Here is a 17,084-nt window from a genome sequence, read left to right on the forward strand (position 1 = left end):
GAAATGGAATCTATGTATTTCAATTCTGTCTGGGATCTTGTAGATCAACCAGAAGGGGCAAAATCCATTGGTTGCAAATGGATCTACAAGAGAAAACGAGACCAAGCTGGTAAGGTACAGACCTACAAAGCTAGACTTGTGGCAAAAGAGTTTACCCAAAGAGAGGGGTTAGTTTTTGAAGAAACCTTCTCTTCAGTTGTCATGATAAAGTCTATTAGAATACTTTTGTCCATAGCCACATTTTATGAAATATGGCAAATGGATGTTAAGATAGCTTTTCTGAATGACTATCTTGAAGAGAGTATCTATATGTCTCAACCAGAAGGGTTTATACAGCAGGGTCAAGAGCAAAACGTTTGTAAGCTTAATCGATCCATTTATGGATTAAAACAAGCTTCTAGATCCTGGAATATGAGATTTAACGTTGCAATCAAATCTTATGGCTTCAAACCAAATGTGACGAACCCTATGTATACAAGAAAATCGTCAACAAAACTATCACTTTTTTGGTGTTGTATGTTGATGATATTTTGCTCATTGGGAATGAGGTAGAATATCTAGCTGACGTTAAGAGATGGCTGGCTTCATAATTCCAAATGAAAGATTTGGGAGAAGCAGAGTATATTCTTAGAATCCGAATAGTTCGGAATCGCAAGAACAGAACATTGACATTATCTCAAACATCTTATAGAGACAAGATTTTATCTAAGTATAAAATGTAAAATTCTAAGAAAGGATCTTTACCTTTCAAGCATGGAATTCACTTGTCTAAGGAGTAGAGTCCTAAGACACCTCAAGAAATTGAGGAGATGAATCAAATACCATATGCATTTGCAGTTGAAAGTTTGATGTATGCAATGTTGTGTACTCGTCCTGATATATGCTACGCTGTAGGAATTGTCAGCAGATTTCAGTCCAATCCTGGTCATGACCATTGGACTGCTATTAAAAACATTCTCAAGTATCTTCGAAGAATGAGAGATTATATGCTCGTGTATGGTCCTAAGGATCTGATCCTTACTGGATACACCGATTCTGACTTTCAGACCGATATTGATTCGAGGAAATTAACTTCAGGGTCAGTATTCACTCTTAACAGAGGGGCAGTTGTGTGGAGAAGCATCAAGCAGAGTTGTATTGTGGACTCCACAATGGAAGCTGAGTATGTTGCTGTAAGCGAATAAGCAAAAGAAACATAGCTGATCCATTTACGAAGGCCCTCTCGGCTAAAGTGTTCGAGGGTCACCTAGTAGGATTAGGTCTACGAGTTTTATATCACTAGGGCAAGTGGGAGAATTGATGGGTATTGTGATGCCCTAGTTTATTGTATTTGTACATTTTATTCTCTCCATGTAAACTCAACATTGTATATATTTGTATATATTGATCCACTGGAGTTTTAGTCCAAGTAGGAGTATTGTTGGGTTTTATGTCCTAAAACTCGCAGTTTGTAAAATGATAAACATTTTCTATTATCAATATACTTGTTATTGATCTCATAAATTGTATGAAAGTCTAAATCCAATAAACGAAGACCCATGACTATTATATGAGTACTTGAAATTTATGTGGAGACATAAGAGTGGATCGGGTTCGAGTAAATAGTCAAAATGATCTATGGTACATGAATGAGGTTGGGTACCTTATTTTGGTAACACCATTGGATGCGGCCTACTCTGTAGTTGTTACAAAGAGTTGTAAAGTGCTACATACGATGTGACCTAATTCGTACATGTTATGACATGAGGAGTGGGGGCGTCCTATGCAATGAGTTTGCATAAGATCAGGACCAAGAAATAAGTCACTCTTACTTTATAACGTTGTTTACTGTTTAAGACTGACTATTTCACCTAGATGACCTAGGGAACTCGATCTTAATCTTGAGAAAACTATGAACTCCTATTTATTCGGGATTGCCTTTAGATTTGCATAGTTGAGGGTTGACTCAACAACGTCAGCTCAATAAAACTCCCATTCCAGGGGTAAAATCAGATAGATAGCTAAGAACATAGGATGCAAGGTGGAATTCACGCCTACCCGATTTAGGGATAGGAAAGGTTTTTCGCTCAAGTACTGAATCCAGGTCTTGAACAAGGGGCCCCACCCTCTCACTGGGTTGAGAGAGTTTGGTTTGGTGATTAGATCACAAACCAGTTGTTCATTAGAAGATCAGTAGGGACTTGAAGAATAAGACGTAATCTCGGGGGTAAAACAGATATTTGACCTAGCCGTTATTACGAACAACCTGTGAAGGATCGACTTGCTGATTATGGTTAAATCATGTAGACATAATATATCTACAGTGAGGGGAGTGCAACTATGGGCTTTAGTGGAATGACCTATTAGTTAACGAATGGGGATTAATTTGGTCTAATGAGTTTAGCCGATTAATCTCGGATCGTTGGAGCCCATGGTCTGTAGGTCCGCGAGGTCCTCCTACTAGCTCATAATGGACTAGCTCTAGAATAGCGTGATAAATTAATTTGAAACGTTCAAATTAGAATTAAGGGAATTAGTAATTATATGAGATATAATTACATGTTTAATTTTAGAATTAAACGGAATAGGAGAATTTATATATTTAAATATGATTTAAATATATAAAGATGGATATGTGTTAAAATTAATTTAATATTTGATATTAAATTAATTAAGTTTTATTTAATAATTAATTTATGAAATTAATTAAATTTTTATTTTTAAATCAAAATAGATTTATAAAATCAAATTTTTATTTTTAGATAAAATTGGAAAAATTGGAAAACATAAAATGGAAAAATGGTTTTTTCCATTATCCATCACCAAGTAGCTCACACATAAAGCAACATCTTGGCCTTGTCTTCTCCTAGCATGAGATGCAACTCATGCAACTCTTCTCTTTGCATGTTGATTTGCAATATAATGAAGAGATTGGAGTGAAAATTGCGCATGCAATCTATAGTGAATTTTAGAGAAAATTCGGTTTGAAGAATGGTTCTTCAACAAGGTTGTAGCAGTGAGCTTTTCTCCTTCATCCCTTGATTCAAGCTTATTTTGAGTTCCACAACTCAATCTAGAGCACCAAAAGAATAGTGAGGAAGATCTTGAGATGGTTTACAACAATATATGGAGAAGATTGCAGCTGGAGAAGGAGCTTTGAAGAAGTTCTACAAGAGGTATGTCTTGAAACCCATTTTTCTACAGAAGCATGCTTTTTATTATGCCAAAATTAGTGAATTTGAGTGCTTAGATGATCCTTGTGCTTCCACTGCTGTTGATACAATCCTACAACACATCTCTATGATCATGATTCATTTCATTCAATCCTGTTGGTTGCTCATTCACATCCACTAAAGGACCACAATCCATATAATCGAATCTAGATGGTCTCTCATTACCAACAACTGAAGTATTGCCCAATTTTGAATTCAATCTTGCTGGATTAGTGCGATCGTTGTCTAGTGATAATGTTGATGGTACAGTGTTGGTAGACAATGGAATATCATCCTCTTCTCGACGAAACTGATATGATTCCTCGTATTATCTGTCCACAGCCATATCATCATAACTCAAATTTCCAAACTCCATTCCAATATTTTCGTCCTGATTAGATTTCAACGTTACAATTAACTGAAGTGTACTAAGCTCTTCTCGCAAAATAAGGAAGCGAACATCATCATCATTCCTTATGTATTATGGAGGGGCTTTAAATCAAGCTTATATTTAACTTTCAGTATAAGATCAAACTCTAAAGAACTGACATTTGTAACCCTGTAAATGCGAGATTTAAGTTCTTCATATTTCAAAGTATGAGGCACAATGATTCCTATCAACTATCCCCCAATATACGAACTTCCATTCTCATCCCAATCACCTTCATATCGAATAAGTAGACACTTTTCTATCATCCTACAAAGCAAGAGAACATTTTCCATTAAGTTGTACAAGTAATTGAAGTGTACTCTTGCTCTCTCTATTAATCTCTCTCTCAAAATCTTGCTCTCTCTCGTAATCCCGATCTCTCGTAATCTCGCTCTCTCGCGTAATCTCGCTCTCTCTTAATCTCACTCTCCCTCTTACTCTTGCTCTCTCTCTTACTCTTCATCTTTCTTACTCTCTCCCAATACAAAATTTCGTAATGCTACATTTCCAGAAATAACAAAGCAAAAATAAATAAAAAGACTCCAAAATAATGAAACACCTTTCTAAAAAACCTGTTCCGTTCTGAAAAAGCCTTGTCTTAGAAATCCCCGTTCGAAAAATCTCCATTCAACAAAATACCATTGAAAACTATATAAGTAATCACCTTTGAAATGAAGTTTAGAGTTTAAAGAAATCACCATTGTATTGTGTTTAGGTATTATTGATTTGATTTGAGGCTTCCGTCGTGAAAATTGTCAAATCATTCGTACACTGACAAACAATCACATCAAACCAGAGAATTTTAAGCGAGAGTGAGAGCGTTTAATTAGACGAGAGCGAGATTTACCTCATGAGGCTAGTGTAAGGGCAATTTACGTAATTTGGTATGTCGATGATGTTAGGAGAGGATCAATCGATATTATTTTTTAAAAATAGGTCATTTGACATTTTGGATAAAAAAATTTGATCATCCATACAAATTTCCCGTAAAAGAACTCACATTTTTAAAAAGTAGACCCATCTCGTTTTCCCCTCCCAATTTCGGTCATGCCAACAAAAGCCCCAACCTCTCACACGTCTCTATCCCTCTCTTCAAGCTCTAAGCCTCCGCCAGCAACCCACCACCGCCAGCCGGTCGCGCACGCCCGTCCACCGTTCTCCCACCGACCGTCGGCACGCCTGCTACAGTCACGCCGCGAGTGTCCGTTTGAATCACCGGCGTGCAGACCGCGCCGCCGCGAGTGTCCGTCAACCGCTGCTGCTCAGTGGGTTTGGCCGGAGTTCTGATTGGATTGGGTTTCGAAGGATTTCGGGGATGGTCCAGAACGATTAGAACTTGTTTTGACAGAAATTTGGTAAGTCTTTATGGTTCCAAGGTTCTTTGGACTAATTAATGATGATGTAATTTTAGGTTCTAATCCTCAAATATTGATATTGACTTAGGATTGTGTTGTTTGGAGGATTGGAGGTGGTTTCGAATCAAGTTATGTTTGGGTAAAAGTTATTTGTAGGCTTTTGGGTTGGAGATTTTGTTCTGGTTTAGGTTCCAAATATCTAAGTGATCTTCATTTATGTTTTGGGTGACTCAAGAAGTTTGCTCAAGATAAAGTGGGGAATGAGAAAATAGAGAATACCCAAAGGAACGAGACGAAAATTAACTTTAAAAAACAGAACGTGAAAACAGGAAGAGACTTTAATGAAATTCCAACTCAATGGTTTATGAAAATTCTCTCTATTTGAAGTGACTGCTCTCATTTGTATGTTGCCAGTGGATTTGATTCATTTATTTGGTTTGTGTGTTGTCTTTGTAGGTAATGATTTCGAATGTGTTAAAACCAAGCAAAGTTTTTGACGACGTTCTCAATAGCTTAGCTTGGGGCTTAACAAATAGAAAGATTATCTTCGCCAAAATTGTCTCCAAGCACTACTGTTTTCCCTCTTCCTTTCTTAGTTTCTCTACTTCACGACCTTCCAAGCTTTCAGTTTTTCAATTGCTGGATAATGTGACCACATGCATTGCTTTTCTACAATCATGTGCCGACCACAAGAATCTCAACAAAGGAAAACAGCTTCACTCCCTAATGATCACTTATGGTTTTTCTCCTTCGCCTCCATCCATCACTAGCTTAATCAACATGTACTCCAAATGTGGTCAAATGAGGGAAGCCATTTTGGTTTTCCATGATCCATGTCATGAGCGTAATGTGTTTGCATATAATGCTATAATTTCTGGGTTTGTTGCTAATGGTCTTGCTTCCAAAGGGTTTCAATTTTATGAGCAAATGAGGTTAGAGGGTGTAATGCCTGATAAGTACACTTTTCCATGTGTGGTTAGAACTTGTTGTGAGGTTATGGAGGTGAAGAAGATTCATGGATGTTTGTTTAAAATGGGGTTGGAGTTGGATGTGTTTGTTGGTAGTGCTTTGGTTAATACTTACTTGAAGATTGGCTCAATGGAGAATGCACAAAAAGTGTTTGAAGAAATGTCGATAAAAGATGTCGTACTTTGGAATGCAATGATCAATGGGTATGCCCAGATTGGTTGCCTTGACGAGGCATTAGAGGTTTTCAGAAGAATGCATATAGAAGGGATTGCGCCTAGTAGGTTTACTACTACTGGCATTTTACCAATTTTTGCTTCAAGGGGAGACTTAGACAATGGGCAAACAGTTCATGGGATTGTGATGAAAATGGGTTATGATTCAGGAGTTGCAGTTTCAAACGCATTAATTGATATGTATGGGAAATGCAAACATATTAGAGATGCTTTAATAATTTTTGAGATGATAAATGAGAAGGATATTTTCTCATGGAATTCAATTATATCAGTTCATGAACAATGTGGTGATCATGATGGTACCTTGAGGCTTTTTGATAAGATGTTAGGCTCTGAGATTCTACCAGATTTGGTAACCATTACAACCGTTCTTCCAGCTTGCTCTCATTTGGCTGCCTTCATGCATGGTAGAGAAATTCATGGATATATGATTGTTAATGGATTGGGAAAGGATGATGAAAATGGAGTTGTAGATGATTTACTTGTAAATAATGCTGTTATGGATATGTATGCAAAATGTGGAAGTATGTACAATGCCCTCAAGGTTTTTGATCAAATGAGCAATAAGGACGTGGCATCATGGAATATCATGATTATGGGTTATGGTATGCATGGTTATGGTATGAAGGCATTGGATATGTTTTCTCGAATGTGTGAGGTCGGATTTAAGCCAGATGAAGTTACGCTCGTTGGAGTTCTATCAGCATGCAATCATACGGGTTTTGTGTCTCAAGGGCGTTTGTTGTTAGCTCAAATGGAATCTAAATTTGGTGTTATTCCAACTATTGAGCATTATACATGTGTAATTGATATGCTTGGTCGAGCAGGGCATTTGGAGGATGCATATGACATCACCCAAAAAATGCCTATTCAAGCCAATCCCGTCGTTTGGAGGGCTTTATTGGGAGCATGTCGACTTCATGGGAATGCAGAGTTGGCTGAAATTGCAGCACGACAAGTAATGCAACTTGAACCAGAGCATTGTGGGAGTTATGTATTGATGTCCAATGTTTATGGAGTCATAGGTCGACATGAAGAGGTGTTGGAGGTTAGAAAAACAATGAAGGAACAAAATGTCAAGAAGACACCTGGTTGTAGTTGGATTGAACTCAAGGATGGGGTGCACGTTTTTCTTACCGGAGATAGGACACATTCAGAATTGAATGCATTGACTAATCAAATGTGTGATATTGGATTCATTTTAGATGAAGCCTTGAATTTATATTGAGACATGGCAGCATGATGTTCAATTGCAGTAATCTTTCCCTTTGTTGAAAATTGGGAAGGAATTACAACCCTGGCAGCATAATTTCCTTTCTAAAGGAGGTAGAATCACCCTCCTCAATGCCATTCTATTCAACTTACCTTCTTACTTTTTGTCCCTCTTTCATGCCCCATCTTCTGTGGTGGACAAAATTGAACAGCTCTTCCGTTTCCTTTGGTCTAGTAATAGAGTCAACCATGTCAATCATCTTTTCAAGTGGGATATTCTCAAACAGCCCATTCAACACGGGGGTTTGGGCATTGTTGACAATAAACAATGAAATCGATCCCTCTTGGCTAAAGGGATTTGGAGATTTGGTGTGGAAAAAACTGCCTTGTGGAGAAAACTCATCAAAGGAAAATACGGCTCCAATCACTTTGGTACTAAGACTGTAGAATCCATCCCTGCATCTTGCAAGAGCCCATGGAAGGTCATTTTGAAGCAGAGGGAACAAATATATTCTAACATTCTTTGTAAGCCAAGAAATGGTGCCTCCACTGCATTCTGGTCTGACACATGGCTTGGTGACAGCCCCCTCTTTCAGATTTTTCCTAATTTGTATGCCATTGCTGAATCTGAAGAGTCCTCCATTGCGGATGTTTGGAACAAGGACAATGGGTTTGTCTTTGAATTTTAGGAGAAACTTCAAAGAAGAGGAAATCCTCAAATGGGCCTCTCTCACACACCTCATTCCTTTTGTTACATTGTCACAAGCCTCTGACACATAGGTTTGGAATTTTATCATCCCTTCAAACCACAGAGAAGTGCGGAAGATTAATTCATCGAAATTCATTTTTAGAGTGGAAAAATGAGGAGGGAGAGAGTGGATTGGATAAGTCGAATTGCAAGAAAATAAAATATAGAAATGCAATCAACTGAGATGTTCTAGTTTAGAGGACGAATATCAAAATGACTCAATGTAATCTTGTTCATCAAATTATTCGAATGCAATTTTGTAGTTCTTAATTATGCCTGGCCCAATTGATTGGACATCCAACCAATGGTCCTAAATACCTAATTAGTTAAACATGCTAGATAAATCCATACTAAACACATTTACCTAACCGCATTATGCTATAGGGCTTACGCTAGGATGAAGAATTTAGTTGTCTAACCAAACATTCAATAAAGTTTCCCCTAGGTCAATAGGAATAATACTATTTGTTATAAACAAAAAAATCGTAAGCCTATTTAACCTTTGGCTTCTTAAAAACCAACTTATAATTTTATGTCACATATTACAAGCCAATCTTGCAAGCATTCAATCACAAAATCCTAAGTAGTTTATCAGACAATCAAGAGAAAATATGATTATAAAGCGATTCAATCAGAAAGGAAATTCATAATCAAGATATATAAAATTGCATTCAAGTAAACCTCCCAAAATTATAAAGAGTTCAATCCAAAATCCTCTAAACTAGAGAAAACCTAGACTTACCTTCCAATGGGACGAAGAAGACAAATCTCAACTCCATCTTCACTAATTACATGAGAGGAAGGAAGGAATTAGAAAAAATTACAAGTGGGAGAGATGAGAAGATGAAGAAATCAGCTTAGGAGCTGATTGAGGGTTGATCCTCTTGCCCTAAATTGAAGAAGAATCCTTTACATTGTAGCCACAGCGTTGCAACGCTTTGAGGCCTCGTGCGCGCCTTCGTCAATAATTGGAGCGTTGCAACGCTACCCTGTTTTTCAGTATTGTGGAGGCTACTGCATTGTAGCATTGCGTAATGCTTGGTTGAGCAAAATTGCAACGCTACATCCAAGGACATTTCATCTTTTCACGTCCTTTTGAAGCCTGGTTGCTTAAATTAGTTCCTAATTGCTCCAAATTAACCCCGAATAGCTCGTAACGACGGATTCTACCTCAAAGATACTCGATACCTATAAAAACACTAAATAAAGACATTAAACATAGTAATGACCTAGAATTAAGAAGAGGAAAATAATACATTTTCAGTGCTATCACCTTCCCTTCTTATTCTTGCTTCAGACTTCTTTGTTAATTGTAACAAGCCAAATTTCAGGAAATTATATTTATTTATCTTGAATTATTCGGGTTTGGATTTCGACTTTTAGAGATTTGAAATTTTTTTATTTTGGTTAAATTAATTTAAATAATCTTGGTAAAAAACATGAGAATTGAATTTAATTTTGGTTTTAGAATGGGTGGATTTCATTTGGGTTTTAGTTGGAATATTGGTGGAGATTTAAATTCTTTTGAAATTTTAATTGTTGGGGTTGTAGTGAGGAATTTTAGTTATGTATGTTTATTGAGGGAAAGAATTTTTATGTATATATTTTGGTTTAGGGAAAAAGGGGGGAAATTAAGGTTTTTAAAGAAACTTTATCCATATATTTGGGTTGCCTCATTAAGCGGGCAAGGCAAAAAGAAAAAGAAAAAAAGAGAAGGAAAATTGGGAATTTGTACGGATGACCCATTTTTTTGGGTCCAAAATGTCGAATGACCAATTTTTAAAAAACAATATCAATTGACCCTCTGTTGACATCATCGCCATACCAAATTACGTAAATTGTCCTTACCTCTTCGTCTTCTTACCTTTTTACTGAAAACCAACAAAAACTAAAAACTCTTCATTCAAAATTCCCAAGGCTAACGACTTCGTATCGCTCATAAACTAAAAACTCTTTAGAATCCATCATTTCGCTTGCAAACGATTCCACTGCCGTTGAAAAATCGAATCTGATTAGTAAATCTTTCAATCTGTGCCTGAAAATGCCTTAAACTGATCGGTAATGAGGCTTTGTGGGTCATTCTGGGTTTAGAAATATTGTGAACCTATGGTTTTTTTTGTTTGTATTTTTGGTTGTCGATGTGTTCTGTGGTTGAAGACGAGTAGAAAGAGTTTGTGAGCGAGAAAAGTGAGAGTGAAATCAGTAGAGCGACACTAGAGAGAGCGATACCAGAAAGGGTGGGTCGTTCTGGGGTTTAGAAATACTTTGAACCTATGATTTTTTTGTTTGTTTTTATGGTGTTCGATGTGTTCTGTGATTGAAGACGGGTAAAAAGAGAGAATGTGAGCGAGATAAGTGAGAGTTACTAGAAAGAGCGACACCAAAGAGAGCGATACCAGAGAGAGCGACACCAAAGAGAGACATATCAGAGAGAGCGATGCCAGAAGAGCCAATCCAACGAGATTTAAACATAATGTTTTTTTACAATTTTTTTTCTGAAGGAGTTTACTGATTGAATCTTTATTTCATGCAGGAGTGATTTAAGATGGAAACACGTTTCAAAATACCTGTAGTCGACCGATTTTCTGGTCAAGTAACGAGCTTGGCCCACATTGCTAATACAAACAAGATTGTGAAGGAGAAGCTTACCCCAAGGCAGTTAGACATGTTCAAGAGGACAGTTTTTGGGCGATTTGTAGATGTTGACATGATGTTTAACAGCACAATTATCTATCATATGTTGCTGAGAGAAGTGAAGAGGACGAGATCTGACTCAATGTCATTCTCTGTTTGTGGAAAGGTTGTCACTTTTTTGAAGGATACTTTTTTGTTGATGACTAGTTTGTGGCGATCTCCAACACGAGTTGATCAGATGAGCAGTCCTCGTATGAACTTGCAATCAAGTATTTTGGTAATCGAGTGACGAAGGACACCTTACATGTTCGTCTACTTGAAGAAAAATACAAGGAGTTGGAGTTTGAAAATGATGAGGATGCTGTGAAGATCACAGTAGTCTACTATACTGAGGTTGCAATGATGGAAAAGAACAAACAGAAAAATGCAGTGGACCTCAAACGTTTTAAGGCATTCAAAACTTAGAGTACTACAACAGTCTTGATATATGTTATTGATATGCTTAAACTTAGCGGGTTCAAAACTTAGAGTACTACATTATTTGGGAGAGGACACTGGATGCCCTAAAGACTGTGTTGAATGATAAGAGTAGTCCATACAAGACGAAGGTGAAAGGAAATAAAAATTACGTTGTGAAGTACTCTTTGCATGGATTTCTACAAGCGTTCCAAGTAAATTTGCTTAACATAATAATCGTATTGTTTGATTTAACATTATTATTGTTCTTAATATATGTTAATTTTATTTAGGTATTGATGTACGAGATCCTAGCTGCATCGATAGCTGGAAACATTGCGGAGCGAAGGAGCAAGGTGGCTTTGCCCTGCATGTTACGATGGTCATGCTCCAACTCAGTGTTCTTCAAAGTACTCGAGGGAAAGATATTCGAGTCTAACAATGTACGTTTACTCTATGCATAATATGTTTATCTGGTTGTTAAATCGACACTAACCAGTTTACTGGGTTGTTAATGCAGATAAAGGTCAAAGAGGGTATTGTCATGACAAATGCTGAGAGGGAGTTTCGGGATACCCCAATGGACAGGCGACCTATATTTGATCTAAATGCGGATGATGATAGTGTTGAAAGTGGCAATAGGTCGACTAGTGATGGGGGTAGTTCTAAAAGTGAAAGTGACGGTGATGATCATCGTGGAGATGCCAATGATGAATGTGGGAGGGTGGAGGGGGGGATGAACACGAGCATTCTGAGCACGAGGATGCTGAATGTGGAAGGGTGGAAGGAGGGACATACACACCTGATATGTTCCATAATGTGGTGGGGGATGATAACGAGCAGAAATGCACGTTATTATTGTACTAAGTTAGTAAACAGTATAGGTCTGCGTTAATAAAATATATAAGATTGCGTCCAAAAAACATTAAGTTCATGACATTGCGGTTGCATGTGTTCATCGCATGAAAATAGTTTAACTTTTGTATTTTTATGCAGAATATGCATTGACGCAAGGCGGAAAATGCGATCACAAGAAATCAACGGTCGAGCGCAGCATTATCGCAAGGCTTTGCGGTGATTTGTGCTCGCAAACATCGGCTCAAGAAGGATTGCCGTATAGAGCCGGTGCAACTTGGTGGGCGCATCTAGGTGAAAAGCATAATAAATCACGATGGGACAGAAAGCTGATGACGGTCGAGTCCGAATTAAGTTGACAAGTCGCTAACGAACTATTGTAGCAAGTACACTCAACTTTTCGGTGACAAATATTCGGCGCATCCGATAGAGAATTAATGCCATCCCATCAGTGCAAACATAAGAGAGAAGAAGTCTTTCACCCCGAAGCTCTATAAATACCGAAGGAAACCTTCAGAGAAGGGGTTCGGTTTGTCGAGTTTGACACTTAGATAATTTTCTCTATAGTTAAAAGTAGCCTTGTTCTTAAATTTTCTTTTATTTAAGGCGGAAGCGAGAGAAGCGAGATTGTGCTGAGAGATCGTTCCAGTGAACTTGGAAGAGTGCCGGAAGCGTTGAGCTCAGAGAGAGGGCCAGCTCTTGCGGAAGCAGGAATATCTTTTGAACAGAACAGAATTGACTGTGTAAGAGCCTTGGGAAGCAAGGGATTGCTACCAGGCTCTCTATCCTTATCTTCCATCGTCATTTTGTACTTAAACTTATCTATAGAAATGGAATTTACTTCTTTATATCTGTTCACTCCCTGTTTATTACGCATGAGTAGCTAAATCTGCCGAATGGGTTGAGAAGCCCTTAGCTAGCATAATTGGGAATCTTCATTCTATGCGATTATCTTGTATTATGTATGCATCATTCGTCCATTAGGGATACTCGGGAGGGTAGTCTAAGGACAAAATCTAGGCTTGAAAAAGTCAGGTTAGAATCTAGGCTCCGGAGAGTCAGATTAGAACGAATAATTAAGAGATAGGAGCTTAGGAATAAGCATTGTTTGCTATTAACGCATCGCATGCATCCTAGAGATAGGTTATGATTGTGTGCGGTCACCTTGTCGTTATGTGCAACTTGCATCATCACATAGGCAAAAAGTAGAGACTTAGGAATAAGCTCTATGGACATTATCGCATTCATCACATGCGTCCTAGAACTAGGAGCACTGCATTTGCATTGGAAAATGATTTGTTGTCGTATGAGTGTAGCATGATCGCATAGTTTGGCACATTCCCGGGAAACGCTAGCTAAAGACCTTCTCAACCCGTTCCTCCGCATACTCAGTGTATCTACCGCATAATCGATCTTTTCTCAAATCCGCCGCATACTTTTTATACCGCAAACAACAACCCAAAAACAACTCTTTGATTGATTGATTACCGCAAAGTCTTCTTAGAAATTATCACTGCATATCGTTTTCCCTAGTCCCTGAGTTCGACCCTGGACTTACCAGGAAACTCAGTGGAATTTATAGTTGGATTCTGCTGAGAAAACTTGTTGCTCAACACATTTCCATCACCGCATTTCCTTCCATAGTTTCACCACATAAAATAACACATCAGGGGACGTATGCGCTGAGGACGAGTTGAACCCACCTCATGTCCATCTTGCGGACTCCCATAGAGAGCGATCTATGGATGAGGAATGTCCTGAGTGTGCTGCCTGTAGGGAGGGAGCCAATCCCGATGATTCTATTTATTCGTACCTGTGGACCATTGACAGCTCACTATCGAGGTTGGATGGCCGTATATCGAGTTTAGATAATCGTGTATCCAATAGGGAGGAAAACATGACAGACATGAAAGGACAATTTTCGGCCATCCTGTCACTGTTGCAATCTATGTGCAAGGTTTGCATTTACTATCATTTTATGTCTTTACGTGTTTAGTTTTTACGTGTTCATGAACTCATCATTTTACTTTACTAATTGAAGGGTTCCACGGTGAATGAGAAGACGACAAAGTCACCCATCCCATCTTGGGATCTCGATACCAATAATGCAACTGCCTCTAATACTCTCATCCCCCCTATAAGGCCTCAAAATACCACCACTTCACCTACTCTCATCCCCCCTTTAGAGCCCGATACCACCACAACATCACCAACTGACGTCGAACCTATAGAGGCCAACGTCCCACAAACAGAGCTGGACATGTCTGCCTTACTCACCATGCCACATAGAGAGACTGACATGTCTGACATCCTAGAGGCCGACACTTCTCGGATTGTTACGACCACATAAGGAGTTACACTAGTGAGTAATTTATTGATCAGTAATCTTTGTTTATATTTTTATATTTCTTGATAAGTAAATTTTTGTTATCTGTTTATGTAGGAATCTCGAAGAACTAGTCATAAGAGGAAAGTTATTGATAAATATACACCTCCAGCTCAAGTAAAGAAGAAAAGTGTGGTTAAGCATCCTCTCCCAGGTGTAGCTATGTCACTATCCAGAGTGATTGTCGCATACAACGTAGCACATGATGTTCCACACAATATCGTTACAGAAATGATGAGCTGGATCTCATACGAGAATACCGACAATGAGGTTCAAGAGAACTCCTGTAAACCACTCGCCAAGCAATTCTTCAGGGAATTGATTTCCCCGAGTTTGTGGGTCGATTGCGATATAAGTTTCCTAGTCTTGACTTTTTTACAGTTGGATATCTTGTACTTTTACTAACATAGTAATTTTTTGGGGCAGACCAATTTTATACCCGGCCTGACATGTGCATGCACAAGTTCACCATCTTGTCAATTGGTGTAACGGTAAATTTTGATATATTTTATTGTGCAGAGTCATTTTACTATGGTATATTTCATTACTTAACTTCTCATTTTATTTGGCAGAGTCACCTTAATGCTCGTGGCGGGGTATTTAAATGAATAAAGAATAAGACACTTCTAGAGGTTGCCCTAGCATGGGAGGATGAAGACATGTACAAGGACTACGTCATCGGTAAATTCGATGTCAAATGGGCAGATGTGAATTTTTTTTATACGACAATGAATATCAGTGAGCACTGGATGGTCCTTGCAATGGACATTAACAGAGGCCACATATTCATGTTCGATTCACTTCCGTCATATACACCAATGACAAAGTTGGTGAATTGGCTAGAGTCATTGACTATCACAGTACCATCCCTATTTCACTACTGTGACGTGGATCGTTCAAAGCCGGACCTATCCATAACTCGTTGGAAAATCTCCAACCTATGAACATCAACATACAACACGGGTTGCATGATTGTGGCATCTTTGCAATAAAATTACTAGAACACCGGGTGACTAGTGCTGATCCATCCGTAATCACTCAGGAGAAGATGAGTGAATATAGGATGCAGTTAGCATGTCAATTATGGGCGAACACTCCATATTTTTTATGTGTATAGAACATGTATTTTTTTATTGTATTTTTTGTGTATGTAAAAACATGTATTTTTTATGTATGTAAAACATGTATAAAATAATTTTATCAAAGTTCAAAGTTCAATATTATACATTTTATCAAAAAATTTTATCAATGGTATATAAAACATTATATCAAAGTTCAAGGTTCAAAGTTCAAACATTGAGAGAGCGAGATTTTGAGAGAGAGTGAGATTGAGAGAGTATGAAATTATTGTTTCTTGTTATAAGTATGAAGATTGAGAGAGCGAGATTGAGAGAGTATGAAGATTGCTATTATAGAAATACTCCAGCTTGTTATTGTTTTTTGTTTACAAGATGAAAGTATGAAGTATGAAGTGTTATAAGTATGAAGTATAAAAAAGTATGAAGTATGTTACAAGTATGTTACAAGTATGAAAAAGTATGAAGTATGTTACAAGTAAGATGTATGAAAAACTGATCGATGGTATTTATAACAAATGAAATGTTCAAGTTTGTTATAAACTAAACTAGATGAGAGGTGTGTGTGTCACGGTTTCTTGCATTTTTAGTATGTCGCACGGTTGTGAGCGGTTCGCTACAATTTTAGCGGTTATGCCCATAATTCCCACACCTACCACATTTCATTTGTCTACGAAATTCTCCTCTGAATGGTAGTCTTCTTACTTTCCGTCGCCCGGCTTGTGCCACAAACTTCGGAGGAAGGATAGTCTTTTCTACATATCCAAGAGGTTTCTTCCATTCAGATATGTGGCCAAGTGGATTTATAGGCTCCACATACGCAGTCATTAGAGAGTCTACTGTATAAAATCGACTACAAAGACTATGGATGGGTATATTTTGTTCCTTGGCAGCAACAATTTCATGCGAACATGGGATACCAAATGAGTCGAATACCTTACACGTGCATTCCTTTGTATGAAGATTGACAATACCGTCCAATCGATTATCTCGCAGTGGACCCGATAACAATCAATAGGCTCAACCCGATATCGTCTACCCTTATCGACCTCACTTGCCAATCAGGTTTCATAGTAGTCAAAGTGCAATGTCGTTCGAGATGCCTAGTAATTCCTCCATTTGTAGAACCACGATTGAAGAGTTCCTCTAACATGTTCAATCGAGCATACTATGGGCAATAGCCAATACTCTTTAGTTAACGAATTGAAACACTCTGCACTGTTGGATGTCATATTATCATATCTTTGTTCTATTTGGTAAACCTGTGCCCACCTTTGAAGACCGATGTCTTCCAAATATTTCGTGACAGTACCGTCTCGAAAACTACAGAGTTCGTCCTATTTTGTCTGGAACTCTGTCATGCGAAATGCTCTTGTTGCATCTCTAAATATCCCAACAACCATGCTATCCTTAAAGTTTTTAACAAGACTTTGTTCTATGTGCTATGTGCACAATCCATGAAATGCCGTGGGGAAAAATTTACGAATAGCATTGCTGATAGATACCATCCGATCAGACACAAACATCAGATTATTGGGT

General features: G+C 38.0%; 2 protein-coding genes across 2 annotated transcripts; both read left to right on the plus strand.

The window, feature by feature from the left end:
- The first annotated feature begins 4,635 nt into the window (after positions 1-4,635).
- On the plus strand, positions 4,636-8,411 carry LOC120072809 (pentatricopeptide repeat-containing protein At3g14730-like). The gene is made up of 2 exons (XM_039025322.2): positions 4,636-4,976; positions 5,433-8,411. Exon 2 carries the CDS (start codon positions 5,436-5,438, stop codon positions 7,404-7,406), a length of 1,971 nt encoding a protein of 656 aa, XP_038881250.2. The 5' UTR covers positions 4,636-4,976; positions 5,433-5,435; the 3' UTR covers positions 7,407-8,411.
- Positions 8,412-10,683: 2,272 nt separating this feature from the next.
- Positions 10,684-15,687, plus strand: LOC120074576 (uncharacterized). Its single transcript, XM_039027734.2, has 9 exons — positions 10,684-10,938; positions 11,043-11,222; positions 11,285-11,443; positions 11,522-11,671; positions 11,749-14,040; positions 14,125-14,445; positions 14,527-14,739; positions 14,896-14,960; positions 15,042-15,687. Exons 1-5 carry the CDS (start codon positions 10,684-10,686, stop codon positions 12,121-12,123), a joined length of 1,119 nt encoding a protein of 372 aa, XP_038883662.2. The 3' UTR covers positions 12,124-14,040; positions 14,125-14,445; positions 14,527-14,739; positions 14,896-14,960; positions 15,042-15,687.
- Positions 15,688-17,084: the final 1,397 nt, after the last annotated feature.

The sequence above is a fragment of the Benincasa hispida genome, chromosome 3 (assembly GCF_027475165.1).
Source record: "Benincasa hispida cultivar pf3 chromosome 3, pf3_genome.v1.1, whole genome shotgun sequence".
Lineage (NCBI taxonomy): Eukaryota > Viridiplantae > Streptophyta > Magnoliopsida > Cucurbitales > Cucurbitaceae > Benincasa > Benincasa hispida.

Excerpts from the sequence above, each read along its gene's own strand:
- LOC120072809 (XM_039025322.2), top strand. The coding sequence starts at position 5,436 with ATGATTTCGAATGTGTTAAAACCAAGCAAAGTTTTTGACGACGTTCTC.
- LOC120074576 (XM_039027734.2), top strand. The coding sequence starts at position 10,684 with ATGGAAACACGTTTCAAAATACCTGTAGTCGACCGATTTTCTGGTCAA. Across the intron at positions 11,223-11,284 it reads TGGACCTCAAACGTTTTAAG|CGGGTTCAAAACTTAGAGTA; the intron begins GCATTCAAAACT and ends GCTTAAACTTAG. Across the intron at positions 11,444-11,521 it reads GATTTCTACAAGCGTTCCAA|GTATTGATGTACGAGATCCT; the intron begins GTAAATTTGCTT and ends AATTTTATTTAG.